Source organism: Saimiri boliviensis, chromosome 1, assembly GCF_048565385.1.
Source record: "Saimiri boliviensis isolate mSaiBol1 chromosome 1, mSaiBol1.pri, whole genome shotgun sequence".
NCBI lineage: Eukaryota > Metazoa > Chordata > Mammalia > Primates > Cebidae > Saimiri > Saimiri boliviensis.
Genome location: NC_133449.1, coordinates 24,437,103 through 24,454,335, shown reverse-complemented (window position 1 = coordinate 24,454,335; position 17,233 = coordinate 24,437,103). Strand labels below are relative to the sequence as shown.

The 17,233-nt window shown below is 40.5% G+C and overlaps 1 protein-coding gene across 1 annotated transcript in view; it reads left to right on the top strand.

Moving 5' to 3' along the window:
- Positions 1–16,714, top strand: part of DNAJC27 (DnaJ heat shock protein family (Hsp40) member C27) — a 29,660-nt gene extending 12,946 nt beyond the window's left edge. The window contains exons 4-7 of the mRNA XM_039462936.2: positions 1,477–1,641; positions 2,273–2,395; positions 8,225–8,385; positions 12,311–16,714. Coding sequence (XP_039318870.1) covers positions 1,477–1,641; positions 2,273–2,395; positions 8,225–8,385; positions 12,311–12,443 — 582 coding nt within the window. The 3' untranslated portion in view covers positions 12,444–16,714. The remainder of the gene's footprint in view (positions 1–1,476; positions 1,642–2,272; positions 2,396–8,224; positions 8,386–12,310) is intronic.
- The last annotated feature ends 519 nt before the right edge of the window (positions 16,715–17,233 follow it).

The following is a 17,233-nucleotide window of genomic DNA, read 5'->3' as shown; positions in this document are numbered from 1 at the left end:
ACTCAGATGAGAGGGCTCATCTTGGAGATTCTCACAGTTGAAACTGTACAAGTGGTTCATGTTGCTTTAAGAGGAAGGATTCAAAAAGAAAGGAAGAGGGCACAGGACACTTTGGTGGTGGGCTGGAGTAGGAGCAATAGAGAGAAAGGAGTTGGTGAAAGAGAATGTAAGAGCCTAGGGAATATGATACACCGGAGCCAAGGCAGCGGGAGTTTCAGGAAAGAAGAGAGACTCCATTGTTAACTGCTGTAGAAGGGCCAAGGACCTCGAGTACAGAGGGAAAGGCCTGGTGGGCTTCATCATCTTCAGTTCTTTCTGATTTGGTTGGGTTTAACTTTTGAGGATAGTTTCTTAGGTTTCTGTAAACAACTAGGAGCACTAAATCCTTGGTCCAGGTATCTGCCTATGCCCAGAAACCCTACCTGATGTGTATAACATGTTTTCATTTCTTACTGCATAGCCTGTGTGAGTCTGAGTACCTTTGGGAATTTTGTGAAAAGAATGTATAATATATGGCTTTTGTAAAGATTCTTTCTGGAACTTTGTCCCAGAATCCCCGTATGTCAATGCTGCTCCTCACCCACCCAACCTCTCTTTGGCCCTAATGCTTGAGTATGCCCCATACTTCATGCTGCCTCTTCCCAGATTTGGAGCCATGCCCCAGAGGCAAGCTGCCATTTCTAATGAAGCATCAAAGGATAATCAGAGAATGGATGCCAGGAAGGAAGGAGAAGGTGTTAAATAGACATTGTTTTTCAGGCACCATGCTAAGTACTTTGCCTGCATTATCTCATTTAACCCTCATAATAACCCTGTGAAGTAAGTAGTATTATCCCCATTTTACAGATGAGGAAACTGAGACGCAGAGAGGTTAAGTGACTTCCCCAAGATCATACAACTAGTAAGTAAGTGTGAACCCAGATCTGTCTGACTCCAGAGCCTGTGCCCTTTTCCATTGTATTACACTGAGGCTCTGAGTTTGGAGTTCTAAAGCTGGTGTGCAGACCCGAGAGTCAGGGAAGCTCTGCCTCGCACCCTGGGGAAAGCTGGCTTTGGGATGTGATATATAAATGGCTCTACCCATTGCTAATACTTGTGTTATTTTTGCCTTAAGTTCTTTTGCATTGCTCATTCATCTTCCTAATTCTTCCTAAGAAGAACTTTATATAATTGGTATTCTTTTAAGATCTACTAATAGTTAAAGACCGATTGCCTCTAGGGAGTGGAACTGGAGGTGGGGCGGAGTGGGGCAGGAGGCTGTTGTTTTCCATTATAAGTCCTTCCATACTAATAACTTTTTAGAATGACAATACTTTGATTCTATAAAAAGACTTTTAGAGACCAGTAGAAACTGAGATACAATAGCAAACACTGTAAATACACAAAAGAACACATTTTGCCAGGTTAATGACTATGAGATATATTCTTATAACATCACAAAAACTACATTTTGTGCATCTGTCCTTTTATTTGAAGGTTCGAAATGAGTTTTACAAGGACACACAGGGTGTGATACTGGTCTATGATGTTGGGCAGAAAGACTCCTTTGATGCCCTTGATGCATGGCTGGCAGAAATGAAGCAAGAGCTTGGACCTCATGGAAACATGGAAAATATTATATTTGTAGTTTGTGCCAACAAGGTAACCCCTTTGGAAATGGTGTGTTCAGGTTTCTAGGGGAACAGTGGAGCTTTGAGTGTTGGGGATCAAATAAAAAGAAAAATTCCTTATTGTGTAATATGGGAATCAATAACCTTTCAAAACATAATGTCCCTAAGACAAAAACAAAATGACACAGCAACCTAAAACCTGCTATATCAAGATTTGTATACTTTTTTTTTTCTGGTGCCATACTTGGGAAAGGATGTTGGTGACTGAGCAGGAGCCATGGGTAATTACACTTTGACCCAACTGGAGGAGGGGCATTAATTAGGTGATGTGGACTGGGGAAAGGTATGAAAAGCAGACTGTGGCCCCAAAGGTATGGCAGATATCATGAAGCCAACTTTCACAGAACTGAGTAACAGCAGTTTTCCCAAGGGGTCAGGTGGGGCATTGCAGCAACAGGAACTAGTCCTACTGCTATAGAATATCAGTCTACATTCAATATTAGGATTTGTTTCTGTCCTTTTAGGTCCTGGTGATTTTACACACTAGTACAGGCATTTACTAAGAATAGCTTTGCCTTAGTAAACGACTGACAAAGACCACCCTGGGTCCATTCTAGTAGGACAGGGTTGTCATCTTCTCTCTGCCCGCCCCCACATTTCAGATTGATTGTACCAAGCACCGCTGTATAGATGAAAGTGAAGGACGTCTTTGGGCTGAAAGTAAAGGGTTCCTGTACTTTGAAACTTCAGCACAAACTGGAGAAGGCATTAATGAGATGTTCCAGGTAAGCTAGTATTTTGTTGTTTTAAGGTTTGTGTCAAGGCCAACTGTGCCAATTTTTAATTTAAATTATAGGAAACAAAAAAGTAACAGGAATTTCTTGTTAGAATAAGCTCTTTCTTTTCAAAGAAGCTATCTGCTCTCTATTTTATATGAGACTTAGCTGATCATGAGAATTACCTGAGGAGATTCTTCAAAATACATGCTTCTGGGCTCCAGATCTACTGGAAACTTATGTTGCTATGGAGCTCAGGAATCTATATTTTACAAAAACTCTCCAGGTGATTCTGAAGATCATCAAGTTTAACAACAATTATTATACACCGCTTAAGCAGGACAGAGATTTTCTGCAAAGCCACCTTTGGCTAATGGTATTACATTTGTATGCATAATCAAATAGAAGCATTATTGTGGCAAAATTGCCTTGCTACAGCTAATATAATCCTATATTGTAGCCCACAGGGGTGCAGTTAGAGAACAGGAGACTCTCAGTATAGACTCCAGCTAATCACACATAAAAATAAGGCCTCACCAATCAAGCAGGAAATGGAGGCGCTCACATTGCAACCTGAATAGATGGCCACTTTAAAGAACCTCATCTTGAGTAATTTTAAGGGAAATAGGCTATTTAAAACAATAACTTACAAAGTCAGCCCTTAATTATAGATACTTTTGGAAGTAAGTGGTAGTATGAATAATGTATTTTTCTTCTTATGAATATATCTGATATTTTGGGAATTTTTAGCATTTCAAATAATGTAGTTACACTGTAAAGAGTTGTTCTTAATTATTGAGTGGGATTGTACTTAATCTTTTATGCTGAATTTCCTTCTCACAAGATGTCACTCCTCCTACTAGAAGACAGATTTCTTCCTTGGCTGACAGGCTGAATTGGCCAAAAGTAGTTTCTATTTCAGGATCAAATCAAGTTGATGCTGGTTTGCCATGCTTTCTATTCTTTTGAGTACACAGAGCTATGTGAGTTTGTACCTATATGTGTACAGTAATGATACCTAACCATTTGAATAGTACACCACCATTCTGGAGAAGTTTACACATTTCATCTCATGCAGACTTATGAAAACAATGTGTGGCAGGTGTTGTTATCATTTCATATGTGAGAGCATCTAAGGGTAGTAAAGTAATTCATCCAAGGGACATAATGGTTAGAAATGAAATTTCTTTCAGCACTTTAAAGATGCTGGTCCATTCTCTTCTGGCCTCATTGTAGCTCATGAGATGTTAGCACTCATTCTGACTCTTACTAATCTCTGTACCTAATGTGCCCCTTTTTCCCCCTGGCTGCTTTCAATAGTTTCTCTTTTCTTTGGTTTTCAGCAGTTAGCCTATGATATGCCAAGATGTGGTTCTCTTCATATTTATTCTATTTGGGATTTACTGAGTTTCTGAGATTGGTAGTTAGATGTTTTTCATCAAATTTGGAAATTTTTTTGTTTGGTTTTTGTTTTACTATTATTTCTTTAGGTTTTTTATTTGTTTGTTTGTTTGTTTTTTGGCCACATTCGGACTCTCTTTACCTTCTTGGGCTCCAGTTACATGTATATTAGACCATTTGATTTTGTCCCAGAGCCCCTGAGGCTATATTTATTTTTCTTCCATTTTTTTCTGCATTTTTCAGATTGCATAATCTCTCTTGATTTGACTTCACCATTGACAATCTACTGTTAAACTCACCAAGGGAAGTTTTCAGCTCAGTCCTTTACAGCTCTAGAGTTTGCATTTGGTTCCCAGTATAGTTCCCAGTTCTCTATTAAAATTCTCTGCTCACTCATTAAGAGTATATTTTCTTTTAATTATTTGAATGTATTTTCCTTTACCTCTTTGAAATATTTATGATAGCTGTTTTACTATCTTTGCTAAGTCGAACATTTGAACTCTCTTGGGTTCAGTTTCTATTTACCACTTTTTTTCCTATGGATCACATTTTCATATTTTTTTCTATGAGCAGTGGTTTTTGATTGAACACAAGGCATTGTGGATAATATACATTGTAGAGACTATAGATTCTTTTATCTTCCTGGGAAGACTATTGATTCTTGATTGAAGAAGGTCGAATGTTGATTTTTGATTCCTCAGGAAGCAGTTCAATTATTGACAAATTAAAATGAATTTGTGTTGGCTTGTTTTTTTGGCCTTAATAGCAAGGATTTGAAGGAAGCCCAAAGTGTTTCCTTAATAGCAAGGATTTGAAGAAAGCCCAAGCCATTCTAATTTGGTAGGACTCAGCTTCCAAATTCTGCCTCTTTTCCAGATCTTGTCAGCTTTTGGTTTTAGGTTTTGTTAGGATGAGTCTTTAACTTTTAAGGCACAGCCTTTCTGTGGTGCCTCAGTAGATGGTAGGGCTATTAATAAGGGGTTAAGGCAGTATCTCCACTCTGACAAAACTAAACCCTAAAGTTCTCAGATAGCTCTGCCTCTGGCACCACTAGACCTCAGGTTATTGGTTTTATTCTCAACCCCATACCAGCTGTTATTTGGTAAGCCTTGGGTGATCTCACCCTATGCATATATAGCCCAGCCTTTGACTACAGACTTATGAGAGACCCCCATATGGACTTGGTGTGCCCAGCTCTGCCCAGCTCTCTCCTCTCCTGTGGCCTGCTGTGCAGATTCTAGCCACCTCAGCAGCCTCAAACTCCAATCTCTGCCTCTAAGGAGAGGAGAGACTTAGAGCTAGAGTCTGAGCAGACTCTAGCTCTCTGTGATGTGGTCAGGAAAATGGACTCCAATTAGGCAGCCAGGTGATTGTGGGGCTTCCTTTTCAGGGAGCGGTCTTGCACTTGCTGTTGTCCACTGCCAACAGTTTTTTTTCCCAGTTCAATCGTAGTTGATGGCAGGAGGTCTAATCCAGTATTCATTACCCTGTCATGGCTGGAACTCAGACATGAAATTTAAACAGGCTTTGATCTCAATCCTAGTATTCTGTAACTTACACCATGGCTTGTCTTCTACAAGCATGTGTATAGTGAATGGAATCCTGTGCCCTCAGAAATCTGTGAGTATTCATACTTCAGGTTAATTCATAGGCTAGACGATAACCTTACTGATACATATCACTGTCAAATATCCATGAACTGTGATCCCTTTTATGTGGCTTTTATCCTTTTAGATACATCTTGGATAGAACTAATGGATAAATTAGTCTGTTAAAAAAAAAAAAAAGGCCAACAAGAAGAGAATAATTAATTACACTTTTCTATAAGTACTTAAAAGTAATGCTTTCCTGCTGGTTCAATTCAGTAAATATTTTCTTTGTTTCCTGTCTATTTAATAGACATTTTATGTCAGAAAGGAACTTGGTTTTTTGATACTGTTACTAGAGAGAGCAATATTAAAAGAGAGTAAAGCCAAGCTAATACTTCTTGTGTCTTGGTCTCTAAAAACAGTGGTAATCCTTTGACACCCTTTTCAAACATCAAGGCTTCTTTTTAGGTTACCAAGTTGATTAGCTATTACTAGAGATAAGAAAGAACAGTCGAAAAGAAAGACAAAAATTTTAGAAGGTAACAGGAACTATAGAAGAATCTGAAAAAGAAGATGAAAAGATTTTTAAAGAAATTAGAAGAGGAAATATGTCTATTTAAAAGTAGCTATGGTGTGGTAAATGAGTATTATTCAGTAATAATTACAGTACACAGAACATGAAACATGAGCAGGTTCAAAAAAACTTTCACTTAAAAAACCAGAAACGTATAGCCAGGTGCACTAGCACATACCTATAATCCCAGCTGCTCGGGAGGCTGAGGCAGGAGGATCACTTGAACCCAGGAGTTTGAGACCAGCCTGGCCAACGTAGACCCTGTCTCAAAAAAAAAAAAAAAAGAAAAAGCAGGCCAAGCACACTGGCTCATGCCTATAAGCACTTTGGTAGGTTGAGATGGGTGGATCACGAGGTCAGGAAACCACTCTGGCTAACACAGTGAAACCCCATCTCTACTAAAAATACAAATAATTAGCCAGGTGTGGTGGCATATACCTGTAGTCCCAGCTACTCAGGAGGCTGAGGGAGGAGAATCGCTTCGACTTGGGAGGCAGAGCTTGCAGTGAGCTGAGGTCGCACCACTGCACTCCAGACTCCAGCCTAGGTGACAGAGCGAGACTCTGTCTCAAAAAAGAAAAGAAAAGAAAAAACAAAATTGTAAAAGTGGGCAAAAAGGCTGGGCGCAGTGGCTCATGCCTGTAATCCCACCACTTTGGGAAGCGGAGGTGGGCAGATCACCTAAGATTGGGAGTTTGAGACCAGCCTGACCAACATGGAGAAACCCTAAAAAAAAAAAAAAAAATTAGCCAGGCATGGTAATGCATGCCTGTAATCCCAGCTATTCATGAGACTGAGTCAGGAGAATCGCTTGAACCCAGGAGTAGGAGGTTGCAGTGAGCCAAGATTGTACCATTGCACTCCAGCCTAGGCAACAAGAGCAAAACTCTGTCTCAAAAAAAATAATAAATGGGCAAAAAATATGAAGTATGCAGAAAAAGAAAAGACCATAAGCATCTGGAAAAATACTCGCGTTCACTTACAATTAAAGACATGCAAATCAATCAAACTATATTAGGTGTGCATCAGATTGGCAAAAATTGAGATGTTTGATAATGGCCAATGTTAATGAGGATGTGGAGAAACAGGCACTCTCACACACACAGTGATGGGAATGTAAACTGGTACAGCTTTTTTTGGACAACAGTTGTCAGATTCAAAAATTAAAATGTGCATACACTCTTGCTCAACAGTTCTGCATTTAGGAATTTATCCTAAAGCAGTATCTCCACAAGTGTACGGAGATGTATACACAAAAGAAAAATTTACTAAAACATTGTTTGTAGTGGGAAAAAAAAACAAAACAAAACTAGAAACAACTGACTTGTCCAAGAATAGAAGTTGGTTATATAAATTATGGTACAACCACACGATAAAATACTGAACAGTCATTTAAAAAAACAAAGAAAGTCTCTGTATGTAACTATAGAAAGATTCCAGGATGTATTACTATGTGGAAAAAAATGCAAGGTGCTAAGATGTGTTTAAGCTGACCTCCTTTAGGTACATGTTGAGAGTATGGATTTGTGTGTATACTGGCATACTGATGGTAAATTTTTCTGGAAGGATGTTCAAAAAAAATTAACAATGGTTGCCTCCAGGAGAGCAACTTGAGGCACAGAGAGACACAGTTTTCATTTTACACTTTTCTTTACTATTTGTATTTTTCTAACTGTGTTCATTTATTACTTTTGTGGTTTGAGTTGGTTGATTTGTTTTTGAGACAGGATCAGGCTGGATGGAGTACAGTAGCATGATCTGGGCTCTCTGCAACCTCCACTTCCTGGGCTCAAACCATCCTCCCACCTCAGCCTCCCAGGTAGCTGGGACTATAAGCATGTACCCACACTCAGCTAGTTTTTGTATTTTGCGTGTGTGTGGAAATGGGGTTTTGCCATGTTGCCCAGGTTGGTCTGGAATGCCTGAGCACAAGCAATCTGCCTGTCTTGCCTTCCCAAAATGCTGGGATTAGAGGCGTGAGCCACCACACCCAGCTCATCTGTTACTTTTTAACTTCAAGTGTGGTTATCTGAAAATAGGATTATTAGCCACTTTAATTTCATTCCTTACACTTTTTGTATATTAAAAGGTGAATATATATATATTTATATTTAAATAGTATAAAAGAAAAAAATCTTCCAAAGTATGTATTTGCTTTATACATGACTTCTATGAGTTGCTGGAATATATTAAAAGTCTCTTAAGTTGATACTTAAAAGGAATTCTTATTTTCACCAAATCGTTTCTACACTGGGATGTGTTTTCTTTTTGCAGACCTTTTATGTATCCATAGTTGATTTATGTGAAAATGGCGGGAAACGCCCTACTACAAATAGCAGTGCTAGTTTCACCAAAGAACAGGCAGATGCCATTCGCAGAATTCGAAATAGTAAAGACAGTTGGGACATGCTGGGAGTCAAACCTGGGGCCTCAAGGTAAGCGCTCTGAGATACTCAGTGCTGACCTCTATGATACAGAAAGACTTCACCACCAAAATTACAGGTGCGGTGTATCTTCTTCCAATTGGCTGGAAATACAAAGATGTATAAAAATATATTAGAATGACTCTGTTTCTCTGAATTAGCTGAATACCAGAGACAAAATAGAGGACACAGTCGCCTGCTGAGAAAACTGTCATGTATATAAACGCTTTATGAAATGGTATGCTCTGCTTTTCTGGGCGCGGTGGCTCACGCCTATAATCCCAGCACTTTGGGAGGCCGAGGCGGGTGGATCACGAAGTCAAGAGATCTAGACCATCCTGGTCAACAAGGTGAAACCCCATCTCTACTAAAAAATATAAAAATTAGCTGGGCGTGGTGGCGTGCGCCTATAGTCTCCGCTACTCAGGAGGCTGAGGCAGGAGAATTGCTTGAACCCAGGAGGTGGAGGTTGCAGTGAGCCGAGATTGTGCCATTGCACTCCAGCCTGGATAGCAAGAGCGAAACTCCGTCTCAAAAAAAAAAAAAAAAAACTTAACAAAAGAGAATCCTTAAATCATAGAATGTTAGAGGAAGAAAGCATCTTGGCAATCAACTTGTACAAACATTTCATTTTACTGGTGGGAAACTGGGATTCAGTGAGATTAAACATGTTCAAGAATCCCAGGAGTTAGTGGTATCATTGGTTCTTTACCCTGGAACACTGTATGTTCATCTATCTCTGTCTTTGTCTCTGAAGCCCTGCAAGTTCCTCATCTATGTGTGTATTTTTAAATTTAATTTAATTAATTTATTTATTTAATTTTGTTTTCAGACAGAGTCTCACTCTGTCACCCAGACTGGAATGCAGTGGTACAATTTCAGCTCACTGCAACCTCTGTCTCCTGGGTTCAAGCGATTCTCCTGCCTTAGCCTCCTGAGTAGCTGGGATTATAGGCACGTGCCACCATGCCTGGCTAATTTTTGTATTTTTAGTAGAGATGGTGTTTCTCCATGTTGGCCAGGCTGGTCTCTTAACTTCTGGCTTCAGGTGATCCACCCAGTTCAGCCTCCCAAAGTACTGGGATTACAGGCATGAGCTACCACACCCAGCCCTCTGTGTGTGTATTTATGTTAATTATTTTTTTAGTGAAAAGAGTTATTCAAGAAAATAATACAATCACTATTCTTTGTTGCTTGTACAAGACTTAAATTATTATTCAGTATGGTTTTGTAACTTTCAGTGGTTTAATTCTACCATTACTACACATGTTGTAATTTATGTGTCTTACTTTGTACCTTGTCTCCTCACATTTACTTCACCCTTCCTACTTTTTCACCTTGGTTCCCACAAAAGAAAAAAGCATGTCTTGAAATTGCCATGCAGCACCCAAAGCACTAAATATCTCTTCTCCATTCTGGCCTCACAGCATATCTTCAAGTCCAGAAGGAAAGAGGGAAGGGAAGGGGAAGGCTGCTACTGGTCACACTCACTCACCAGGTGATATTGAGGATGCTTTAAACCTGTCAGGGAGTTCAGGTGACCTCATGTGTAGACTACAGAGTTTATTGAGATCTTCTTTTTGTTGTTGTTCAGTGTTACACTCTTGTTTATTGTAGATTTTTAGTGAGTTTTGAAATTGGAAAATATGAGTCTTCCTATTTTGTTTTTTTCCCCCAAGATTATTTGACTATTATGGATCTGTTGTAATTCCATATATATTTTCAGATCAGCTTCTCTATGGAAAAAAAAAAAATGCCAGTAGGGTTTCAGTAAGATTGCACTGAATCCATTTATCTGTATCTTTTAAATTTCTTTTTAGACCTTCATAGTCTCTTTCTGAATTCTTCTGTGTCATCTCCAAGGGATATTGGCTCTAAACTTAAGAAATGGTTACTTTATCTACTTCTAGTAGACTTAGAACAATATTCATTGAGGAAGAAGAAACTTTGGGTTCCTTATGTATTCACTTGGCTTAATTGGAATTTACTGGAACTTACAGACCCCCATAGGATCCATATCCTTAACCAATAGAAACATGTGCTTCTCTTACCTTTGTTCCACTGGGCCTAGCAAACTAATTTTGTATGGGACCGAGTACATTTGGGAAAAAAAACCTTAAAACATTTTTTTCTTACGTTGTAGAGAGTTTTGATACTTGTTGAGTGTTAACTGTGTTTACCGTTCTTGAACTTTAAGAAAATCTTCGTCTTCAGCAGAATTGATGTATTTGTTACATCTTGAGAGTTTCTGCTGCTACCTGCATATCTTGAAAGGCACTGTTAATGCAGAGGACCAGGTATAACTACTGACCCAGTGTGGACACCCTCTCTCGGGAGGCAGAGTGGCTGGAAGGGCCCTTCCCAGGACTCCTTCATGGAAGAAGAGGATGCTGTGCCTTCCTCATGGACACAGGGTCTTTAGGACAAATAACAATTCTGACAATTGAAATTGCTTTAGAGAGGAAGAATGTCATTCTTGTTAGCAAAATTACCACGGTTACACATGTAGAAAAACAACACACAGGGCACCAGGAAGGCCCCCACAAAGCAGCCTTCTGAAATAATGGGGTTCTTGCTAAAACAAGAAAATTCAGAACCACTCTAAGAGCAGAAAGCAGAAAAGGCCCTAAAATGTATACCTAAGATTTGGAGAAATGTTAACATGACCCTATGACTTCAGTCTCTCAAAGTTGAAACATAAAACTTGCTGTCATAGCCAAGGTATCAAAGGCCATCTCCCTGATTTAGAGAGCCACATTAGAAATCCTTCTAATAAAAAACAAAGGAGAAAGCCTAGGGCATTTGGCTATAAGCATATCCATGCTTATAGGATCACTGGCACCCTGAATTACAAAAGGAAGGTGGGAAATAAAACCACCTGGTAGGGACAGAGCTTAATCTGACCGGGGGAGTGCTTGGGTACTTAGATCCCTCTGGGAGGCGTGACACCTGAGGGTGATGACCAGTGGGGATGGGGACAGGAATATCCAGGTCCCAACCCAGCCAGTTTCTGCTCTTTAAGGAGCTCAGAAGCCTGCGGCTCTTTCCTGGAGCGCTGCTGGTTTATGGAACTGCTGGATTGGAGAGGCACTCTTATAGCTCCTTTCCTCTCCGGATAATACTGATCTCTGTCATGTTTCTTCTTTGATCTCAGTGAGCTCAATGTCACTCTGGTCTACCTCTTTCCAGCATCCCTTGCCTGCTCAGTGGTATCACCTTCTTGGGTCTCAGATTCCTCATGACCTTGACCCTGGAGCTCATTTCAGTCCTTTTCCTTTTATTCTCTCCTCCTGGATACTCAGCTCATCATCCACTCTGCCATTTCATTCTTTATATTTTATCTTCTCTTGTTTCCTTCCACAAACACCTTAATCTAAACTCTTATACTCATGCCTGGGCTATGTAACAACCTCCTGTATCCTAACTTTAAGAAACAGTTTTCCCAGCACACACTTGTCATGAAACACCTACTGTTGTAATTATCAAGCCCAGGTGTTGGGGTTGTTTTGCTTTCTGTCTGTGCTGTGTCCAGGCTCTACTCCAGGCCACTGTCAGCTCTCTCCCAGACCCCTTCTTTCAGAAGGTAACTCCTGTGCCTTTCCTGGTGCCCAAGCCCTTATTCTTTCAATCAGCAAAGATATGCTGAGTGCCTGCAAGGTGCCAAATACTGCCTGTTTTCATCTGATCATGCTTTTACTAAGTGTTTCATTAGCATTTATATACTTTTTGCATTGTGGACTACTTTCTATTTGTATTATATTTTGCACATTATTTATTGGTTCAATGTCTGTTTTCTAGTCTTTTAATCTTGCCTTTGAGAAAGGGTAATAATTTAGGGTATGTTTGCTGCAAGAGATATTATGTGTATCCAAGCAGCTAATGTGCAGTGGGTTGGGCTAGCCCTGTTAGTAACACAGGTCTTGGTTTCTTTTCACAGGGATGAAGTCAATAAAGCGTATCGAAAACTTGCTGTGCTTCTTCACCCTGACAAATGTGTAGCACCTGGTAGTGAAGATGCCTTCAAAGCAGTTGTGAATGCTCGGACAGCCCTCCTGAAAAACATCAAGTAGAAGGTAGAGAAAAAAGCCAAGTGTGGGACTCAAGCGCAAACAGACTTTCCCTAGAGGTGAAATAACCAACATGGAGTTTTCCTTCCCAGAATCTCACTGCTCTTTTTATTCATTTGTGTGTTAGTAATTCAGGTGTCTGTTGCCATTTCATAGGCATTTTACTGAGAGATGATCTGCACTTGTATGAAGTGAAGAGAACTGAGCATCACTTACACCCTATGCTTCATTTCATATTTCTAGGTAATCTGATTTTTTTTCACATTCGTCAGCTCTGTAACTGTAGCATCCCTTAGACATTTCACTTGGGGAAATCCACGAGGTTTCTGGAGGGAGGGAAGAGAGGACAAGAGGACCCTTTCCCTTTTTCTTTTTTACTCAGTTCATCATCAGAGAAGAGAATAAGAAAAATGGAAGCAAACAACATCAGATCCCCTGTAAGTTTAGCGTGATCTTACAGACAAGTTGCTGCTTATTTTACAGTAAGTTCCTTAGGTGGTATTTTAACCATCGCTCTGTAATGATGAGTCTTGGCAGCCCCTTGGGAGTTTATAAAATGAGGCGATTCAGTTCTGAATTGAGCAGTCCTTTATGACATTCACTCTGTTCCCCTTCTGCAGCCACCAGGGGGAGAGACAAGCCAGTCCTAAGAGAAAAGGTGGTGGCAGCCACAAATTCTAGGTACATTGGCTGCTGCTCATCCTGCCCCTGGATCTGAGGCCTTTCCTTTGCCATAGAAATGGTTGCTGGTAGCAGTAGAGAGCACTGTGCACCTGGGAATGAGGAATGAGACCCCAGGAAGAAGTACTTGCAGAAGCCAGGCACAGTAGTATCCACCTGTAGTGCCAGCTACTCAGGAGGCCAAGACAGGAGAATTGCTTGAGCCCAGGAGCTTGAGTCCCACTTGGGCAACATAATAAAACTTTGTCTGTTTGGAAAAAAAAAAAAAAAGGTACTTACAGGTCACACGTGAAGATTCTGCATACATCGGCAGAGAGAAAGGCCAGCCGAGCTTGGGGCAAGCTTGCTGCATGCAGTAGGAGAGACTTCTTAAGAGGCTTAGCCCTTGTCTTATTGCCAGCCTTTGCCTCAGGCAGGTGGGAAAGGCAGGGTCAACTCCTCTGCAAAACTGGCCTCTTCTGCACTTCCTTTCCAGTGTTGTTTCTTCCTTTTTTTTCTTTTCTTCCCCTTTCCCTCTTGTGTTTTTTTCTGAACCCTGCATCTGCCATCATTTCTCTCCTCTTGAGTCCCTGGCTTCTGGCCACTGCCGCCTCCCTTTTCTCAGCCTTGGCTGGGGCCTGGTTGACCAGAGACAAGTATGGATCCTTTGGCTGCCAGTCGGGGGAGATCTCAGGGCCTCTGCGGGGAGGAATCTCTGTAATTCCTGCTTGGGCTCCAAATCTCTAAAGAGTGGTATTTTTAAACTATAGCTTACAAAATACATTCTCTGGCCACAGTCTCCTCTTCCTTGGTATACAAGGATAGATGAAGTTCATGTATTAGGACTGGCACTCCTTACACTGCTTATAGAACCAGTCTCAGCACTTGACTCATTACATCACCACTCTTGTTACATCACTCATATTTTGAGCTGCAACCACACTAATTCACATTTTTATATACTTTCAATTAGCTGACTTATTGGGGCTTGAAAGTATATAAAATATTCTTATCCTGTGAATTTTAAAAAGCTATCCCATATCAATTGCCAAAGAGTATCTACCTTACCACCTAAGAAGAAAAGCCACTTTCTTCCAATCCAAGCCCACCACAGTCTTGTGGATTTTCCACACAGCAGCTTCTCACTGTGTGGCTGTACTTGGGCTACACTGGGCTTGTTATCAGGAAACCAGAGCATTGCTTTATCCTATCAGTTTTCATCTTGGCAATATCGAAACAACTTTTTAAATGAACTGTTTGATATATGTCATTTCTTACGAGGTTTTCCTCTGGCCTTTTAACTGGCTTCTGAGGCTATAGAACTTCAACCCAGAGTTCTTCAGGACCTAAATTTTCCTTAAGGAAGGCCTTTATTATGCTGAAAGCACTCAGATATGTCGTCCTTCACAATAGCATGTAGAAGTCATATGAATGAGGGACATGCATGGTAGCGTTAGCCCAGATTGACATGATAACTCAATGTGAGGCGCTGTATAAAAGCTGGTGCCAGTTTTCATCACTGTTATTAAATACCAGATTGGTAACCTCATTCAACTGTATTGCGCAGATGAACAATTGTGGCAGAGAACATTCATTAGTGCTTCCATTCATATCCTTACGTGTGAGTTGCGGAAAAATTCCTGAGCTTGATTCTTAGGTCTTGGAACTCAGTTTCCAACACCTTCATTATTAATGTTAAGAATTGCCTGGCCGGGCGCGGTGGCTCAAGCCTGTAATCCCAGCACTTTGGGAGGCCGAGGCGGGTGGATCACAAGGTCGAGAGATCGAGACCAACCTGGTCAACATGGTGAAACCCCGTCTCTACTAAAAATACAAAAAATTAGCTGGGCATGGTGGCGCGTGCCTATAATCCCAGCTACTCAGGAGGCTGAGGCAGGAGAATTGCCTGAACCCAGGAGGCGGAGGTTGCGGTGAGCCGAGATCGTGCCATTGCACTCCAGCCTGGGTAACAAGAGCGAAACTCCGTCTCAAAAAAAAAAAAAAAAAAAAGAAAAGAATTGCCATAGACCACTTCATTTACATAAAAGGAATAAAATAAGCAAGTTAAGCTTCAGGGTCCTACAATTTTTGATTTCTATAATCCTTCAGCAGAATGTGATGAAATAGCAAAGCATGGTCTGTAACAGAAAGGTTTTTTTTGGCACTAACTTCATGCAAAATTTCACGGACCTCTATGCATTAATTTAAATTCTTGGTGCAGATGTGTGCTTTGTGGTTCAATTTTATTAAAAATCCTTCAGCCAGTTAGGATTTCAGAATACATTAGCGAGAGTAACAGCTAGCAGAATAATTACAATGGCTAAAACGTTTTTATAGAGAATCTTGTTTTTCAAAAAAGAATAAAAAGCTTGAATAGCTATTATTGAAGAAAAGCCATGTCTTCAACATCTGAGTCACCAAGAAGTAACACTTTTTCAACTTGTTAGAAATCCCTGGAGGCATTTCAAATTCATCGTCTAACCTACCTAAGCACTTTAAAATACAGCCTCCTTTTGTTCGTCTGTTCCTCTTTATGCCTCCTTTTGGATTGATATCTCAGCTGTCAATATTTCTTTGACTTCAGCATTGTCATTTTTATTTCTACATATAAATGTGTCCTTGGTTTCATTAGCCTGTTAATTTAAAAGTACAGACTTGGGGGTCATTGTGTTGCTACCCAAGAGAAATTGCTACAGTTCTGTAGATTGCACATCCTTCTTTAAGGCATACATTTACCTCAGGAAACTTAACTCTAGTAGGTTCTGATATGTTGAATTCTAAACTAAGTAACTATTTCTTTATACCAATAAACTAGTACCTGACTCACTGTTAGTTAAACGAGCCATAGATAAGGCAGCTAAATTTCTGAAAGATAGCCTGAGTAAGTAGGCAGCCACTGCAAGCTCCGAATCATAGAACAATGACAGCGTCACAAAGGCGAGGGAGGGATTTTGCTCTGAAGTTAGAAAGGGTGGAGCTGTAAGCCATGTGCATGTTGCCTTTGAGAGTGAGGGTGCCCCTCTTAGAAGTAATTCCATTAGGCATGGGAATGCTGCCTCCTTTGCGACTGAACCCCATCAAGCTTACTCTGAATCAAAGTTTTTGTGAAACTTTTGAAAATGAACTTAGCTGCAAAATATAGCTAACCACCTTCCATTGCAAGCTTTGTAAAGCGAAGAGAGGTTCATACTTCTGATAATTGGTATTTAGCACAATTGGAAGACACAGTTATATTGTTTGTATATTGTTTTTTCCATTAAACTTTTCTAGAGAAGACAAAAGCTTACACTTGTGACATGGATAAGTGAGATGGTGACTAACGAGCAGTGCAATATTGGGCGGTGCAATAGAGGCCCTATTGGCGAGATGAGTTTTGCTGGGGAGCTGGACAGTGCTGGTTAGCTTCCTGCATTGATTGCTCCTGGGCATTCTTCCCCCTTAACTGTGAAAGCAGAGTCTATCAATGAGCTCTTTGCTCTTACAAGGTAATATACATATTTTCTTTCTGTTGAAATAACTGAAAATGTTAAATCTACCAGTTGTTTATGTCTTGTAAACAGAGTGTCATAAGTATTTAAGTTGTGTATTTTTATAAAGTAAAGCCAAATATCAAACATTGGTCTGTGGGCTGCATTTACTTGTGGAAACACTGATCTTTAATGGAAAAACATACCAAGCTAGAAGCCAACTGTGACCCTCAATAAGACATTCCTGAGAATGGCCCACCCCTCTTTCGGGGGAGCTACTCTGTCCTCTTTGTCCTGCTATCGTGGTCTAAAGGGGAGACGTTCAAAATGTTCAAGTTCTTTTTTTTTTTTTTTTTTTTTTTTTTTGAGCTGGAGTCTCAGTCTGCCACCCAAGCTGGAGTACAGTGGTGTAATATTGGCTTGCTGTAACCTCCACCTCCCTGGTTCAATCAATTCTCCTGTCTCAGCCTCCCAAGTGAGTAGCTGGGATTATAAGCGCCCACCACCACAGGTGGCTAATTTTTGTGTTTTTTAGGAGAGACCGGGACAGGGTTCCATCGTGTTGGTTAGGCTGGTCTCAAACTCCTGACTTTAAGTTATCCATCCTCCTCAGCCTCCCAAAGTGCTGGGTTTACAGGCATGAGCCACTGCTGAGCCACTCACTGC